This window comes from Thamnophis elegans, chromosome 4, assembly GCF_009769535.1.
Source record: "Thamnophis elegans isolate rThaEle1 chromosome 4, rThaEle1.pri, whole genome shotgun sequence".
Lineage (NCBI taxonomy): Eukaryota > Metazoa > Chordata > Lepidosauria > Squamata > Colubridae > Thamnophis > Thamnophis elegans.
The window spans coordinates 75,494,128-75,512,317 of record NC_045544.1 but is presented as its reverse complement, the minus strand read 5'-3'; the positions used below and the strand labels follow the sequence as shown (position 1 = coordinate 75,512,317).

Sequence of the window (18,190 nt, the reverse complement as noted above, 5' to 3'; positions counted from 1 at the left end):
ACAAAAATCAGTTTGGTCTAGTGGTTAAGACCTAGAAAGCAAGAGACCGTGAGTTCAAGTCCTTCCTTAATCATGAAAGTCACCTGGGTGATCTTGGGCCGGTCACTTTTTTTTAACCTGACTCACTTCACAGGATTATTGCAGTGGGGAAAGTAGGAGGTGGAAGGTGTGTTATATATGGTTGTCACCTTGAGTTACTTGCAAAAATAATAAAGATGGGATATAAATAAATAATTAAAAACTCCATAATGAGTAGACTTCCTTGTGCTCAAACTCCTGTTCTTAGATACATTGTCTGCATTTTAATCTGTTGTTAAAGTTTTATTATATTAAACAATTGTTAAATGGATTTTAATATGTTGAATCATGAGCTTTTTTTTTCCAGTTTACCAGCCATTCAACTGAGAGGATTTTAAAGAAGTGAAAGGAAAGGAGTTCTTTATTGAATTCCATGCAATAAATTAAATTTAGTGCTTATCAAATTAATTTTTTTTAATTTTATTTTTTTTAAAATTAAAATTAATTTAATCTTAACATTTAACTAGGAGCGTGAAGTAAACTTAGACACTTATTCTACATGTAATATATAAAATCTTGATAATCAATTACATGAAAAAACCTTGCATTTATAAACTATATCTTATGCTTCTATTCTGATTTATCATGATAGCTCCTGGTGCCTCAGAATTAAGATAGAAATGCAATGATCGATATGAAATTATCTTTCTATTATTATTCAATTGTTTTTACTTTTGTTAGTGTTTTATTTGGTTTTAATTCTATGTTATTCACCCAAAGTCCCAATCTGATAGTTGGTTGGTCATACAATATAAAATAATTAAATAAATAAGTAAAGAAAGAAACCCAAATATAACTCCTACTGGCTTTAATTACAGTTAAAGTTATTCATGGTGTAAAAATAACCTCTCTGAATATTATTTACGATTGGTTAAGATTACAAAAAAATATAAGAAAATTTGCTATGAAAATGGGAAGGTTTTGGAACATGTAGTTTTGCGGTACAATTGTCAAGCCTTAAATACAATTGAAGGCATGTGGGTACTCTATGCACTGATCTATTTATGTTTCTATTAAGTTAATTTAATGCTACTATTGGGCAAATTTCATTCCAAGAGACCAAAACCCATTAGGATTTTGCAGTAAAATATGCAAATAGATATATCTATTAACTGCACACAATACTTTAGAAAATTTTGCAAAAAATACTTGGCAACAGTACCTACTATATATACTATGTCAGAAACAAAAATCACAAGGAGTTAAGTAAGCACTAATATATTACAATAGTGGGGGTAATATGACCAAGAGAGAGCCACATATATAATCTTAAAACAAGGCCAGGGCTATGCATGATTTATTTTGGCTCCAAATGGACGCTTGCAAGGTCACTTCGAAGTTTGGCAGTAAGTAAAGAAATGTAGAGATAATGAGAGGAGAACAGGAGCCAACTATGTATTTCATTAGAATTGTCTTAAACATTTCATAGCCTTAAAAAGTGGAAGTTAGTGGTCTGGCTTGTTTTCATTATATTTTAAGTATCAAAGCCCTTTTCTGTGAAATGTTCAGTTCACCATTGTTTTAATTATAAATCAGTAATTCAGTTTCTACTGTTAACTTCTACAATTGCAAATGCTTTAGGAATGCTACTCCCAACTAAGCAAGTATAGTGCAGAGGAAACTTCATGGAAGTGAAGGATTTAATTCTTACTTTGTTTAGCAAAAACATATTTGGTCACCTAATTTCAAAAAACAACATATTCCTATTGCTTTCTTTCTGAAAAGTTGGCAGAAAGGTTTGGTGGTTCGAATCCCTAGTGCTGCACAACGGAGTGAGCTCCTGTTACATGTCCTAGCTTCTGCTAACCTAGCAGTTCGAAAGCATATAAAAATGCAAGTAGGAAAATAGGAAACACCTTTGGTGGGAAGGTAACAGTGTTCCACACGCCTTCGGTGTTTAGTCATGCCAGCCCCATGACCACAGAAACGTCTTTGGACAGTGTTGGCTCTTAGGCTTTGAAACGGAGTTGAGCACCACCCCCTAGTGTCGGGAATGACTAACACATATGTGTGAGTGGAACTTTTACCTTTAACTATTGCTTTCTTTGAATGTATTATTTCTTTAGGATGTCCTCTAAACTCATATGCATAATTTGATATGGGATACCGAGCAATCAAATAAAATGAAAAAAAAATAGTGTTGTTAATTTAAAATATGTTTCTCCATAAGATGATTAAAAAAAAATGTTACATTTGCAGGAAGAAATATTATATCTGTGATTCAATTTTTCAAATGTACATGTTTTTCAATTGTACAAATAAGGTCATTGCAGAAATGATATAAATTGCTGGCAATGATATAATTTATTTATTTAGATTTATACGTTGCCTGACTGCAAAATGACTCTGGTTAGCTCACAATATAAAAACAAGCAACAAGATAAAAAATAAAAATACGTAATACATATAAGAAAACAAAACTGAATCCATCCAAAGAATACACCATACATTACACACACACATACACACAAACACATGTGCACACACACACACACACACACACACACACACACACACCTAATTGCCATCCATCCAAAGAATATAGTATATATACAAATATCTACAAGCTGAGGATTCCACATCTATCCATCCCCAAGCCCTGGGAGAATAGCTAGTTCTTTAAACAGATCTTTACAAATAATTGGCATCCCCACAATTAGTATATTCACTTTATGTATGAGAAATTTGCAGAACTATTTTTAGTACTTAGTACTTTTCTTTGTGAGCAATTACTCTTGTAGGGAAAATGAAAGAGCTGTGTATTACTATGAAAAATAAAATTTTAGTAAATTCACACATCAATATACAGGTAATTCTCAATGTAAAGAGCATTCAAAATTATTATGGTTCTCTGCAAAGGGACTTACAAACCTGCCTGAAACACCCCAGAGACACAGCAGCAACCCCACCCCCTCCATCCTGCCTCAATGCGTCCTTGCAGGTTTTGGGTCTACTTCTTGTCCTGTTAGGTTCCCTTAGGTTTTGGGCCTATTCCCTACCCTGCTGACTGACTGAATACTACTTCTTGAGGAACAACAAGAAAAGTATGACTGGTAGGCTTAGCAAAGGCATTTAGTTGAGTAGTGTGTGAGAAATAGAACAATGACTTCTTAATCTATGTACCTTATCTCCATGATAAACACATATTTTAGGTCATATCCTTAGCTAGGTTACATTATGGGGCAATAGAAGACCATTAGATTTACAACCGTTAGATCGCCTAGAAAACCACAAACACAAACCTCTTTAAAACATGGGGAAGGATTTCTGATTTGTTCAAGCATTGCCCATTTAACTGTTGCTTGCCGTATATTTCCATCATATTCTCTGGAACTCTGTGTGCCACTTGGAGTTCCTCTAGATCTTTCGTAGCCTGGTTCATTGAAATAGGGCTCCGCAACTAAAATGAGCGATTGCACAGAGACCAGTACCTAAAGAAAGAAAAAGAAAGGTTTTATGTAGGCCAACAGTTATTAATGAAAACATAAAAACAATTGAAACTTTCCCCTTTGCAGGAATCGATTCATGTTAACAAAATGATACTCTGTTCAGTTTAAGTGCTTGTATATAACATCTTAAAAAGTGATAGTGTGCCTTTAAAAATGTTTTTAAAAGGCTCACAAAACAGTTGATTCTGTTCACTTTGCTTGTGTTTTTGCCACTTTTTTCTTGTCAATATAGATCCATTTCCATTTTATTTCTTAACATAAAACAATTACATGATTAAATATTTTGTGGTACAATTCAATAAAAGTTTTCTTGTTCATCCATATAGTCTTCCATATGCTGTTTGACAACCTACTGCAAACCATGGCTAAATATGTTTATGGTGGACATGAGTAACATAAATTTTGTAATAAAGCACTTATATTTAACCATCTTAATGCAAATACTCTGCTTACCAGCTTGATTTCAAGGCATCTGTGGCTAGATGCAATGATGGAAAAATGAAAATATTCATGCAGTGATATACTTGCTTTCTGACACTAGGTGCTAATGTTGTAGGGTTTGTATTGCAACATCATGACTTATATACACTAATGAAGAAAAAGTTACATACTTGTAAAAAGCTTGATGTCTGGGGATTCCACTTCTCTTCTGGTCTTCCATGCCAGGTATTGAGTATACTTAAACAAACCTGAAAATAAAGATTTTGAACCATTTAGGACTCCAATCCTATAGGATTCATAAATGCTACCTGTCCAAAGCTGATGAGTGTTGTATAATTTAAGAAATGTGTCTTCCTGTCTTCAAGGGGTGACTGGTATATTATAAAACCCATCATCATGATCTTTGACTGAAAATAAATTCTGATCTTGTACACTGAATTCAGAAATACAGTCAATATACAGAAGCTGGTTTCTACTTATTAGTGGATCTGAATATATAAATATACATATAATCTTAATAGTATTTTATGGGGCTTTGCCAGGAAACAGTATTTTATTTTACACAAAGCAAATTGTGATATTAGTATATTTTCACCCTTCTAAATTAAAACTGTAGATCCCAACTTCACCAAGGATGACCAGAAGATCTGCTGTCATCACACTGGTCTGCAATGAGTTTGACCAACCATTTACCTTGCCATCATTGTATAGGTTTGGATTGAATCTCACGCTGTGTCCGCCAGTTGTTTCCAGATTGACAAGTGGAGGTGAATTAGGATAGTCTTGTGGAAAATACACATCAAATTCAAAACAGCCATTTGCATAAGGTGTGTCTGCTGGGCCAGTTATCAAAACCTTTTGAAAAAGTTAAATTAAATTATCCTTAAGAATCAAAGGAAACTAGATCACAATACAAATTGCCACGGAAATTACAACTGGTTAATTAGCTAATTTACTATTTCAAGCAATAGTCTTTGACTAAATTTACCTTTACTCTTACACCTGAATGGCTCTTTGGCTTCTTTCTCCCAAATAGATGGGCAAAACCTCTTTTACCTGCAGCTAATGATATTCCCTAGAGTTTTCACTTATCACTGTTTTTGTATTTCAATGACTTGTCTCTCCTGTTTCCTTTTTACTCTTCTGTCATCTTTCCATTTATAAAACTAAAATAAATTTAGGAGACAGCATCTGGCAAACCTGTTCTCACAAGAACTTAAAAACTAGACTTGAAAAGTGAACTGAACTATCAAATTCTATCAGGTGGGAAAGAGATGTATAGAAGTAGTGGCCTAATTTGCCCCTTGCCACTTCCCAGGTCCAATGAATTCCACAAAATAAGTAACAATATTATTTAACTAGCATAATGGATATATGTCTGGCTTTACCTTCATGATATCTAGTCTCTCCTCATCACAGCGGACAAAAACACTGGATGATGAAGAAAGTGGCAGTGATGTAGAAAGTGTTACAGCTTCTTGAGCAAGACGTCGGGCTCTAGCAGCACTGTTTGCATCAGTGGCATTTTTCACCTGAGACATGTAGTGGTAATTTACTTTAAACACAAGTTTCCCATCATCATCTTCAGAAACCATCTCAAAAGTATCTAAAAAAAAAGCGTTACATTCTTACTTAGGAGAGCAAAACTGTATTTTAACTGGATAAAATAATTAAATTTAATAAAAACAAATCAGTAAATAAAAATATTTTCACAAAACAGTTCTAAAAGATTAAAATGTCAGTCCAAATTTCCCGAGTTCACATCTACACTACCTCTGCATATTGTGTAATCTAAAACTGTGAAGTTATTCTACCTATATATTCTTCCAGAACACAACAGTAGTGATACAATAACATTAATTATAGGAGAAGGTGAGTAAATTATCACGTTAAGTTTAAGAACAAGGATAGCTCTCCTGGTTTAGGGCAAGACACTCCTTAGTCCAGAACTTTTCTCACAGTGGCCAATCTGATGCCTATTGGTGCTCATAAGCAGGAAATAAAGACATACTCCTCTCTTGTAAGTATTAACTGTGCTAGTTTTTCCTTAACAAATTCTTCCTGTTCCCTCCAAAGTAGAACGAAACAAGTGTCCAACATTGATTATTTGCCATCAATTCCCTCTGTGTGTGTTTGTGTGTGTCTGTGTGTCACACAAACACACTTTATATGGCTGCCCATATTTGACTTTGGGCAGCTAACTTGGAAGAAAGACAAATTATGTGTCCAGTCCTAATCGGACTGAGTCTAAAGCTGGGAGAGTCACCAGCGGTACCAGTGATGTCACCAGGTGTAGACTCAGTCCTATTGGTCACTGGACAGAGACAACCCATCCTGGCTGCTGTCTCCACCGTCCGGAGAAGGGACTAACACCCATTCTCTTTCTCTCTCTGTGTCTGTGTGTGTGTCACACAAACATGCTTTATATGGTTGCCCATCCTATATACATGACTCTGGGCAGCTAACAATTAAAAAATAGAAACAAAGTAAAACAAAACCAGTAATCAAAATAATAAATAATGCAAAAAGCATAAAATAGCAATAGTTTTCCTCAAACTATGACACTGTTTTCTGCCTCACTAACATTTATTCTTGGAAATGTCTCCCAAAATATATGTTATTTTTCTTGCTTATTTCAAATTTATTTGTCAAAGTTGCATTTCCCTTGACAGTTTTGCTAGCGCTCCTGGTTTTCTCGCACTCCATTACAAGTACTAAATTTGTACTAAATTTCAGGTAACTATATCCAGAATTTTGGCAAAAAAATAAAAATAAATGGCAAATTTTAACTTATATGCATCTTTGGGGGTAGGAGTTTTGGATGGTTGTATATAACACATTCTGAAAGGACTACAAAGGAGTAGTAAAAATATCACTTTTCTCAATCTTTCATATAGGTACACCATTAAAAATGTGTTTCAAATTAAACCACAAAACAACAAAAGCTACAAAGATGCCTTTAGGATTTTTTTAAATGCTATAATATAGATTATAGCATTTAGTAAGTAATATACTTACCAAACTGGAGTTTTTTCATTACAGCTACATATTTCTCTTCAAGAGATCTTAAAATTGACAATGGCTTGGGTTTCATTGCGGCTTTTTTAGAGGATTCAGCCAATTTTCTCTCTGTTGTAATGGTTACAACAAAACATAACAATAAAGTACTGTTAAAGTTATCAATAGTATTTATTTACTGCAAAATTCAGAAGACACTATGCTGATGGTCCTAAAGTCAAACATAATGGTATTTCTTTGGTTCCAACTTTGTGCTTGGTCCTATTCTATCTCTGTCACAGGAATTTCTAAGGAGAAGCAAAAGCACCATGAATAAAAGCTTCAGTAGCTTTGTATTAATAGCATAGTCTTCTTTGATGGATATTGTAGTCTCTAGCAAAGTAGTCCAGATGGAAGAAAGAAGTATGTGTGTAAAGTGAGTGGCTCGGCCTGGGGGTGGAGTCAAAAGGAATCAGCCTAGAGCACAGGTGTCAAACTCGTGGCGTCATGTGACGTATCACAATGTTTTCCCTTTCGCAGAGCTGGTGTGGGGATGGCCTGCGTGTTACACATCCAATCCATGGGCTGCCAGTTTGACACCCCCGGCCTAGAGTCTTTACATTGCTACAAATGGACACCAAACAGACCTTTCTTAATTCCCATCTTTCTTGAATTCCCTTGACCCTCATCTAGCACCACAATAATGCTAATGGAATCCTAGAATCCTGTGCACAAGCAATAAATCAGTTTAACTGGAACTTCATGTGTGACCTTGATCTTCCACACCTGAGACATGTATGCAAAATAACTTGGGATAAAGTTTCATTTTTCTATGTCTCAGGAAGAATGAAAAAGTTCTTGCCCAGGTATAACTTATACATTAGTTAACATTTGATAATTTAAAAAAACATTTTAAAATGATTGCATTTTATTTTTTATCTACTTGTCCATAGTTTTTTTTAAGGTTTTCCATTTCTGAACTCATTATTACCTCAGTCTTGTGGAGAATTTGTATACTGCTAAAAGATAAAATGCAAAAATTCATGCTCATTTACCTTGATTAGCTTGACGCAAACTTGTTGTTGCAGCGTAAACAATTTCAGCAGTCCTTTGAATATCTGGCACCAAAAGAGTCAGCCCCTCGGGTTCCTGATCTGAAGTCTCTGACTTTACTCCAGGTTTTGACTTGTCTTTTTTTGATCTACAGAATAGGTCAAAATTGGACAAGATTTAAAAAAAGAAAACCTTTAATAGAAGTGAAAATATTTACAAAACATGCCTTAAATATAATGCCTTGAAAGGTTAACCAGGTGTGTGACTTTCAAATGAGGAAACCATAAAATAAAAATAAAATTTAATATGTATAATTTAAACCACATTTTTCTTGAAATCGATAAACAGGACATTTCTAACAAAAAAACATTGAAGCAATAAAACTACCATATTTTTCAGAGTATAAGATGCAGCGGAGTATAAAATGTACCAAGAGGCAAATTAAAAAAAAAAGGTTTTGCATTCTGCAAACATCCCCAAAATGGCCCATTTTTTGCAAAAACATGCCTGTTTTTTTTCTTTTCAAAAAAGGGCATGAATAGCCCTTAGGAGGCTTGTAGAATGTTCCTGGAGGGGTGGGGTCAAAAACGAGCAAAAAATGGCCCATTTTTTGTCAAAAAAAAAAGGGCATTAAGAAGCTTATAGAGTGCTCCTGGAGGCTGGGGGGGGGGAATTGTCCTCCCTAGCCCCCAGAAGCTCTCTGAAAGTCTCCTACAAGCTATGCACGACCATTTTAGTGAAGGGGCAGGGTTTCAGGAGGCAAAAAAAATGCTGTATTCAATGTGTAAGATGCACCCAGATTTTCAGCCTCTTTTTTGAGGAAAAAAGGTACGTCTTATACTCTGAAAAATATGGTACATCTTTTGCAAGGCTTATGAGGCTATGTGAAAATTGTCCCTAGTTTTCCATATGTGCATGCATTGCACACTTCTGCTCGAACTGCTAATGAAACAAAATAGTTTGTCTGCCTATGTATACACTAACACATCTGGGAACAGATTTCAAAGCAGTAATTTAAGTATTCAAAGAACAAAGTTGTTTAAAATCTTCAAATATAGGTACTAATTTTTTTGCAAAGCAGCTCTTTCTAAAACTTTGTATAGCCCCAACAAATGAAGATTGTGAGTGTGTGTGTACAAATTTTCTTTCCTTTTTTCTCTGTCCAAATTTTCTTTCCTTCTTTTTTTCTATCAAGACAATGCTGATAAATAAAAGCTTCTTTAAATTCTAGCAAACTAAGTGTTTAAAATCTATTTCAGAAACTACAATAATTAATATGCTGAATAAGCTACGTTTCAAAACATGTGTATGGAATATTAGTGTAAATAACAGCATTTAAATTTTATTCTGAGTACCTTGTACCTGATTAATTTGACTACTTTTCTTCATTTATTTTTATGTTTAATTCAACCAATTTTGTTGTATTTAAATACAATGACAATAAAGATTATACTTATACTTGTCATTTAACTCAATAAAACTAATAGGGTGTGACTTTCCTTCTTGTTTTTACTGCTTTTATTTATCAGATTTTAATTTGCCTTTCATCTACAATATAACAAATAATATTTTGTTCAACATAAAATCTTTTTCTGGTAAAACTATTTATTATCTGGAGTCAGGAGAAATACGAATGATAATTTGATCTGATTTTCTTAATCTGGATTTTGGATATTTGTTTATTCTGAATGCTTGCTTTAACATATAAATTTATTTTGTTCTTCTCGCTCTGATATATTTTTGTCTGCCCCTTTTTCTAGTTATTTTATAATTCATGGGACAAGCAAACATATTTCCTTTTAATATTATTAATTTCTATTTTTATTGTCTGATTATAATTTGCATTTTATTTGTATTATATTATCTCGGCTCTTACTAATTTTTTAAAAGACATTCTTTCTCCTGACCCAGATTTTTGCACACTTTTCATTCTAAAACTTAATTCAAGCTGCTCTTCTATGATACTCTATATACCTATTTGTTCTTCTGTTGGCAATAATGTTTTTCTTCATTATCATCATTATTTTCAAATTCAGTAGAGTCAATGCAATAACTTTTCTGTTTTTAATAGATTCTGTTTTAATAGATTCTACTCAAATTATTGCTATAATAATTTTTCATAATATTTTCCCAATGTTTTCTGTTTGTATTTTGTTCTATTCTCAATGAAAAAGATTCTGACTACTTTTTCATTTTTTTTCCTACTGTATTTTTGGGGAATTTATTTTATTTCTTTAGTTCTCTTATTAAAGATACTTTCCCATTTCTTTTCTTTAATGTTGGGGTTCCAACATTTAAGATGCTCTTTGGAAAGGTTTGACTCATTAATGACTTATTTATTTCTGAAGAACAATGACAAGATGTCACACGTATCCTATGTCTACATGAGTTCCATTATGCAAGAAAAAGAGGTTAGGAATGTCCAACATGAATTTGAATTTATTTGGGTCTTATTCTTTTTGCCCAAATTTCATAATTAAGGTATAATTTTCAGCTGTAAAACATGAAGTAAATTTCAGTTGAAATTTCTATTTGCATATTCAATATTCAATACATATATATTAGCACAGTAAGAAACTGTCTGGACGTACAAGAATCAACAATTTCATTCTTTTTTCAATGCTGAAAACTTTGAACATAATTTAAATCCAGCCATTGGAGAAATATTTAAAACTCACCACAGGATTCCTATTTACACCAGGTTTTGATTGTTTTAGAATCAACTTAGTTTTTTTTTTAAAAAAAATCTAGATGGAGGGTTTTTTTTCTCCAATTCTTTTATGTTTTTAAAAAAATTAAAAATTAGGTGTGGCTTGATAAATATTGTAATACAATTGAACCACCAACTATGAAGATAATATTTAATGTTCAGCATGATCCCAAGACATCAGCTCTTAGATTAGAGCAAGATGGATTTGCTTAAGAAGGTGTAGACAGTTGTTATTGTTATCGTCCCTATGAAGTACAGTCCTATTATTTAAAATATTACATTTGGTTTCATAATTTTTGTCTTGACTTCTATCAATTCACTTGATTTGGAATTCAGATCAACTCTAAATTTTGGTGTGGTCATCTCAATTTATTAAATACTATTGTTTTAATGTATCCAAAATTTCTAGTATCTGTTGATTACAAAAAGAAATTTTCTGGAGTTATGCAGGGAACTTCTTAAATGTTCAGTTTTGTTTACTGATGCCTCTTTTTTGTGTGTTTGTCACATCTAATATTGGATAAATGTGCAAGGTACAGATCTCGGCCCATTACTATATATTATGCTGGATTATATCTTGCTTTGTACATAACATTAACTTTGTTTTCCATACCTAACAAATTCCATGACTCAAATATTGAGGGGAAAATTGTTTTGGAACACTGCCAAATTTCTTGTCATTTTTTCCTAATGTTTCCTTATATTTCACTGCATTGATCCCTTGCATACTTGGTTTTAAAAAAGCTCTAGGTGGAGAGCTCTTCTAAAATTGGAAATGTTTTTTATGAGAGATTTCTACTTTTAAACAAAAGTGATGGTTGGAAGGAGAAAAGTCTCAACTGCTTGAGATTTATTACATGAGGCAATGTTCTTCCCAGATTCTTTTCTAATGGGAAATAGGGGTTTGTAGCAGGAGTCATTAAAACCAAATTTGATGGGCCAAATTTGTTTTAAAATAAGAATAAACCAAAGTTGTTCTTATTTAAAAATTTTCTGCTCTAAGTCATGGAAATAAATGGAGGTTCCCTTGCGTTTGTTTGGGGAGTAGTTTATATTATGCTATTTCTCAAAATCAATCAATCTCAAGAAATACCTCAATCGATTAGTGTAAGTATCCACACATGTCTTCATTTTAGCTAACAGAGTTCCAACCGAAGCTTGGGATTCTAACTGTTCTTCTTCCTCTTCTCCATTTTCTCCAGTCAAGGGAAGCAACAATGGTACCATAGATGTGCAAGAAGCAATGGCTCGGAGAAGTTCCAAAAGAGCTCGATAAAGGGGGACATGCCTTGCCATATCCAAAACTAGTGAAGAAAAGGAAGAAATATAATAAAATTTCAGCTATTTACATTTGAGTTAGATTCTATTTAGTTATTAAAAATATCAATTTATAAATGTTTCTTGAAAAAAAGAGGAAAATTAAAATGTTTTTGGTTGTTTTGAACAACTGTAATTGTAAAATCAGAAGTTCATAAGACAGTATAGAGATTGAAAGTATAAAAAGAAACCATCTAAAAGTGCAATTTCAATATAAAAAATAAATTCAAGAAAAAGAATAAATTCAAGAATAAAAAAGGTTTTCTTTCTACAACACGCAGTTATGTTTCCTTCATCAGATATCATACCAGCCATTAATTTTAATAGATTTAAAGGGGAATTGGCCAAATTCATGGCTATAAATGGCAATTAGTCTTGAATGTTGCTCACTTTCATGGAAGTAGGAAGTATAAGATATGATAATTTTATGAATGAATTATGACATTAATTCATGGAATTAATACAACTTCAAAATATATCTTAATGTGTATATCTCCTAACTCTTTCCTCAGATTATATTATTTTGAGGACAGTGATTTAGTTTCAAATATTAAATGCTGATATATTTCTGATCTTATTTGTGTTTTTGAGAGAGTAAAGTTTACCAATTTTTTTTAAAGGTAGGCTAAAAGTACAGTTCATATTTTGCTATTTCACTACCTATAAGTCATCTTTGAAGTTAAACTACAATTTCTTCACCTTCTGTTTCACTTTATTGTGTCCAACTCACTCATTATAAATTATTCTTAGGCATATCTGCATTGGTGTTACTGAAAATTCAGAAATTCTTCCATTATATTTTAAACTCAACCTGAAGCAGCTGTGAAATAATAAGGCTACTGGTTTCCAATCATTTTTCCCCATTGGCAAAGCCACTTGATTGGTACTGTGAATGCAAACCTCCCATGGCAAAAACTACAAACCACATTTTGTGTCACTTACAAAACCTGAACTTTAATACTCATAAAGAATTTTATTTAGTCTTTAAAATGATGTGTATTAAATTAGTATGACCTTATTATTTATAACTCATGTTGCTACATTCTGGGCAGGTTGCAATCTAGGGGTTGCCTGAAGGAGAATGCAATGCAGTAGTCTAAGCTCGTGAAAAGCGGCACATACGTCACTGACATACCAATATCTGTCTTTCAAGAATGGGAGCAATTTTTTAATTAGCCAAAGCAGATAAAAGCTTCATCTCTGGTGTCTATCCAGCATCAATGCCAGACCAGAATGCAGAGGACAGGAGGACGAAACAAGATTGTCCTTGTGCGTATGCCTTTTCTGGAGCATTCTGAAAAAATTACAGCTATCCTTTAGGCTGGTTTGAAAGAACATGTCTTCGTAATGGTATAAATAAAATAAAATGCTAAGCAAATAAAATGCTATCATTTTATTGAACATCTGAAACTGTATCTTCTGGATCCAATCCTAGCATTCCAATCATTATATTTGATTGCCTTACTGAATGAAATTTATAAAGCAAATGCAGACAGATTGGTTAAAGGTAGCCCTCGCCCCTAAATGGCTGCAAATAGTAACCTTTTTCATAGGTATCACTGTCTAAGTTTCAATGTTCTGTGTATTGCACTACTAAAGGAAAACTAAGCTGGACTGAACAGTTTCCTTTTACTGCTGATCATTCCAAGCAAGACTGCCTTTTTCAGTGAGTTTGATTGCAAGACACAATCAAAATAAGCAAGGTGGAATTTTGTGATTTTGCCTTCCACTGATATATCTGTTTTTATATGCTACAATATAGTACATTTATAGTAGCAATGACAATCATATGTCTACATTAGAGTAACGAATGGTTGTATAATACAAAATTATTTGGGATGGAATACAGAATAGAGAATACCAAAGTTGGAAGGGACCTTGAAAGACTTTTAGTTACTCCAATCCCCTGCTCAAGCAGGAGACCCTTCAGACAAATGGTTGACCATCTTAAAAACCTCCAGGGATAAGAGCATCCATAACTTCTGGAGGCAAGCAGTACCACTAATTAATTGTTCTCAATGGCAGGAAATTTCTCCTTAGTTCTAGGTTGGATCTCTCTTTAATGATCTTCCATCTGTTACTTCTTGTCCTACCCTCAGATGCTTTGGATTTGAGCTGACACTCTCCTCTCTGTGGCAGTCCCTCAAATATTGGAAGGACTCCTATCATGTCACACATAATCCTTCTCTTCATTGGACTATACATTTCCAGTTCCTGCAATAGTTCATTGTATGGTTGGATAAGGTTTTAACAGTTCAAGATTTGGAACTGTGATATTCTCAACTGTTAGCTATATTTGAAAATGTCACTAAGTATGGCTGGGTGTCCAAATATTCAGACTCAATGTATTTCAAAAGAAATACAGAAGAATGTTTTGCTACACATTATAAAAGTTTTGCTAATACTGTACAGAATTGAGAACTGCAGGGAATGCCCAGATTTATACAAAAACACAATCTTATCATGAGTAAAAATTGAGTGTTGTTCTCTAAATTCTTAACATTTTATTGGGGGAAGGGAAGACAAGACGAAATTTGAATACATCACTTAGTACAAAACAATAACATTTGTCAATGACCTTATCATCTGGGAAACTATCATTAGATTTTGGTATTTGTCCAAATGCTCTTTTCTCTCTCATAAGACCCTGAGAATCTGAACTGACACTATGCTTATGATATACAACTCCAATCCTAAAAAAACCTCTATCCATAGTATTTTAATCTCAAAAGTTAATGGCACATTTCATTCAACAAAAAAGTTGGTTTAAACTATAAATTATCTAATTTGATTATCTAACTCATGTGCTAAAAAATTCCGAATATACTTAATGTTTGATATTTATATTAATTCTGGGCAAAGAGCATGGAGAAATGTCTCTTGAAAAAGAAACTTTGCTGTAAGCTATACATTAATTAGAAGCATCCATATTCCTAAACTTTTTACTGTTCCAAGATACTCATAAGAATAACCAAGCCCAATGAACCATTAAATAGATAATATTGAACAGCTCTAAATTCTTTTCCAAAGCATTTAACATTCCAAGTACAGCTTAACCAAATACAGATGACATTTTAAAAGTCTTTTTTTATATTATTGAAATGTGCTCTCAAAAAACACAATGAATAGAGCATATATAACCATAATGAAAAATGGATTATTATGTAATATTTCCCATGTGCCTCAAAGCAAGCTAAGCAAAAGAACCAAATGGAAGCTACACAAAGTATGTATAACCATTTTATAAACATCTTTTAATAACTTATTCAAAGGATATAATGTTTTTGTTTCTTCTATCTTCATCCATAATTTGAATTCAACTCTGAATCTCACACTATTAAATATGCAGATGAAGGTAAAAACGGTATGCATACAACCCATTTAACTTGTAACATGTGGGACTTCATTTTGGTATTATGACATTAGGTTAGTCTCCAGTGACAACGTAAATTGAGGTTTAAAATAAAAGGTGGTGTGATCATAGCTGGTTTCAAATAAACATCTTTTCTATGTTAGGAGCTCCCTTTTCTCATCTTTATTAGCTAACCAGTTCTGTATCATTCATATCTTAAGAAATCATAGAGGCCATAACATTTATTCAGACAGTAATGTTTATATCCTGTTTTTTCATCTTTAAGCTTCTGATGCAGCAAACTCTGATTGACGACTGAACCAAAGTCTCTTTCCCCCCCCCAAAAATTATATGTGTAGCCTTCATATGTAAATTCAGTAATAATTTCAATAATCACTGAAAATACCATCCAAAGATTATGAAAAAGTACTACTAACAACAATGAATCCTGAGTGTCTTAGTTAACGGGATGTGCAGGAATCTCATTAACTATCCAAAGATTTACAGCACAGGATAGCTACTCCAGCTATTCAATTAAGATAGCTAGAATCCATTTTCTTGCTTTATAATTAGTCAGTTTAGATCTTCAAAGCATAAAATTATTGCCAGTGGTCATATTTTTGTTTCATAATGTCTAAGTAATTTAAAATTTTAAACTTCCCTTGTTTCTGCTTTTGTGGTACATTTTCTTAAACATATGATGTTAACAAACTCACTAAAAGACATGGTCTCAGTTACAATATTTCAAGAGTTACTATGCAATCTGAATCTAATAAGACAGGAAATAAAAAAGCCATTATGTAAATATGGCACAGTGCCCTCTGTATTTCAGGTTGGAAAAGAGACACCTACAACTAAAAACCCCAGAGCTGATAAATACAATTATACACTCACAGAGAAAGTTAGATATTTTGTAATAGTTGATTTTTTACATAGGCATTTCTCCTTCTAGATGCAATCAACTTCCTTGAAAGTTTTACTATTGGATAGTTACTGACTGTAGTATATATATGCATGTTTGTGCATCTGAAAAGTAGAGAATTAAAACATGCCTGCAACAAGTTTGACAGCAAGTTCAGTTCCTTACTCCTACACTATGGGAAGACATCTCGGAGTCCAACCTCAGCATTTAAACAATGGCTCTAATTCATTTGCAGCTCTGCTGAAGTTGGATTAGGTTACAGTTTTTCTCCCATGCCATCACTCTGCTAAACAACTAATTTCCACAACACTATCGAAGTATCTAGTAGGACTGTCTTACTATTATCCTTCTCATCTTTTCTATTACATTTTTCCTTATCTTCTTATGACTATAATAACTTTGTTGCTTGCATCTTACAATTTATATTGTTTTATTTAGAATCTAGTATGATTTATGTTGATTGCTTACTTAGTATCCTATGACTATCACTTAGTATTGTATCTTAAGATTTATGATGAATATATTTTATGATGATTATGATCATGATTTATCATTTGTTGCTCAAATGTACACTGAGATCTTATGCACCGGAGACAAATTCCTTGTGTGGCCAATGGCACCTTGATTGGCCAATAAAGAATTCTATTTCTATTCCTATTCCATTCCATTCTTTCTCCACCAGAAAAAATGGTGACCCTGACGGTTAAGCCACACAATGAATAAGTGAGGCAGAATTTAACAAAACAGACAATTCCAATGCCTCTTTCCAACCCAGGATCCAACTATTGTCTTACCCTAAGGAGTTTCAACCTTGCCCGAAAAATTTACTTCTGTTTTGGAAATTTACAACCTTTGTAACTTTGTCATTCAGGAATTGTCTTTTTCATACCAGAGGACTTTCTCACTGATTGAGCTTATATACCTTTTGCAACTGATTCAATGACTAAGATAACTAATATGGGCAACCCCCTTCTCATTAAAAAAAAAAAAGGATTTGGATAACTACGCAACAAAAGGACTACTAGATGAACTGCCAGGTGACCTATTTCAGCAGAGCATCCCAGACATTATTCCAACACTACACTGATGGAAAACTCAAAGAATTACAAGAGAGTAACACATCACTATTTACAAGTCGAACCCAGATAGCTAAATGCTAACAAAACTCCAGTTTTTCTCCAAAGAAAAAGTGCTGACAAACACATGGAAAGGAATAATGCCTTCCAGTTTCCCACATTGAGAGAGCAGGAGAGAGAGATGCTCCTGAGTGCTTCAGGCTTAAAGGAGAAGAAGAAGAAAAAAGAAAACACGGTGGTATATAAGGGCTAAAGTTGGTAAGGTGAGAAGCAAAGGACTGCAGATCAGATTGCTATGTAAAGATATTTTTTCCTCTTGCTTTTTATCTTGTTCTGTTTCATAAAATAAACAACCCCACCATGCAATAATCACACTGCAATTGATTCTCCCTATTGTAGTCTGGGAAAAAAACAACAAAAATTTCGTTGCCACGAAAGGAATGGAAAGATCTCATTTGAGATCACACATATTCCAGCACATATGCATACAGCTAGATTCTGCCTTCTGTAATAGTTGATCTTCTGCATAGATGTTTCTTTTTCAATTCTGCAATAAAGCTTTCATCTAATCATGCTGGGTCCTCGAAGATACTGCTGTTAGCTAGTTACTAAGCACAGGGGGGAGTGTGTGTGTGTGTGTTTAAATGTCTGAAGACTCATGAATCAAGCTATGCCTGCATGAAGTCTGACATCTAATGACTTTTGCTTTTTCTATTTAAACAATAACTGGAGGCAGATCTCTTATAAAATGTCTAATTAACACTCAATATTCAATTGCTCTGAAAATAATTGATT

At 33.3% G+C, this 18,190-nt stretch overlaps 1 protein-coding gene across 9 annotated transcripts in view; it reads right to left on the bottom strand.

Moving 5' to 3' along the window:
- The window catches only part of BIRC6 (baculoviral IAP repeat containing 6), a 153,109-nt gene that overhangs the window by 3,218 nt on the left and 131,701 nt on the right, over positions 1–18,190 (bottom strand). For all 9 annotated transcript variants that reach the window (XM_032216649.1, XM_032216653.1, XM_032216657.1 and 6 more), the window contains 7 exons: positions 11,822–12,032; positions 8,021–8,166; positions 6,987–7,097; positions 5,357–5,574; positions 4,662–4,823; positions 4,139–4,216; positions 3,321–3,509 (listed from right to left, as the gene is read on the bottom strand). In XM_032216649.1, coding sequence (XP_032072540.1) covers positions 3,321–3,509; positions 4,139–4,216; positions 4,662–4,823; positions 5,357–5,574; positions 6,987–7,097; positions 8,021–8,166; positions 11,822–12,032 — 1,115 coding nt within the window. The remainder of the gene's footprint in view (positions 1–3,320; positions 3,510–4,138; positions 4,217–4,661; positions 4,824–5,356; positions 5,575–6,986; positions 7,098–8,020; positions 8,167–11,821; positions 12,033–18,190) is intronic.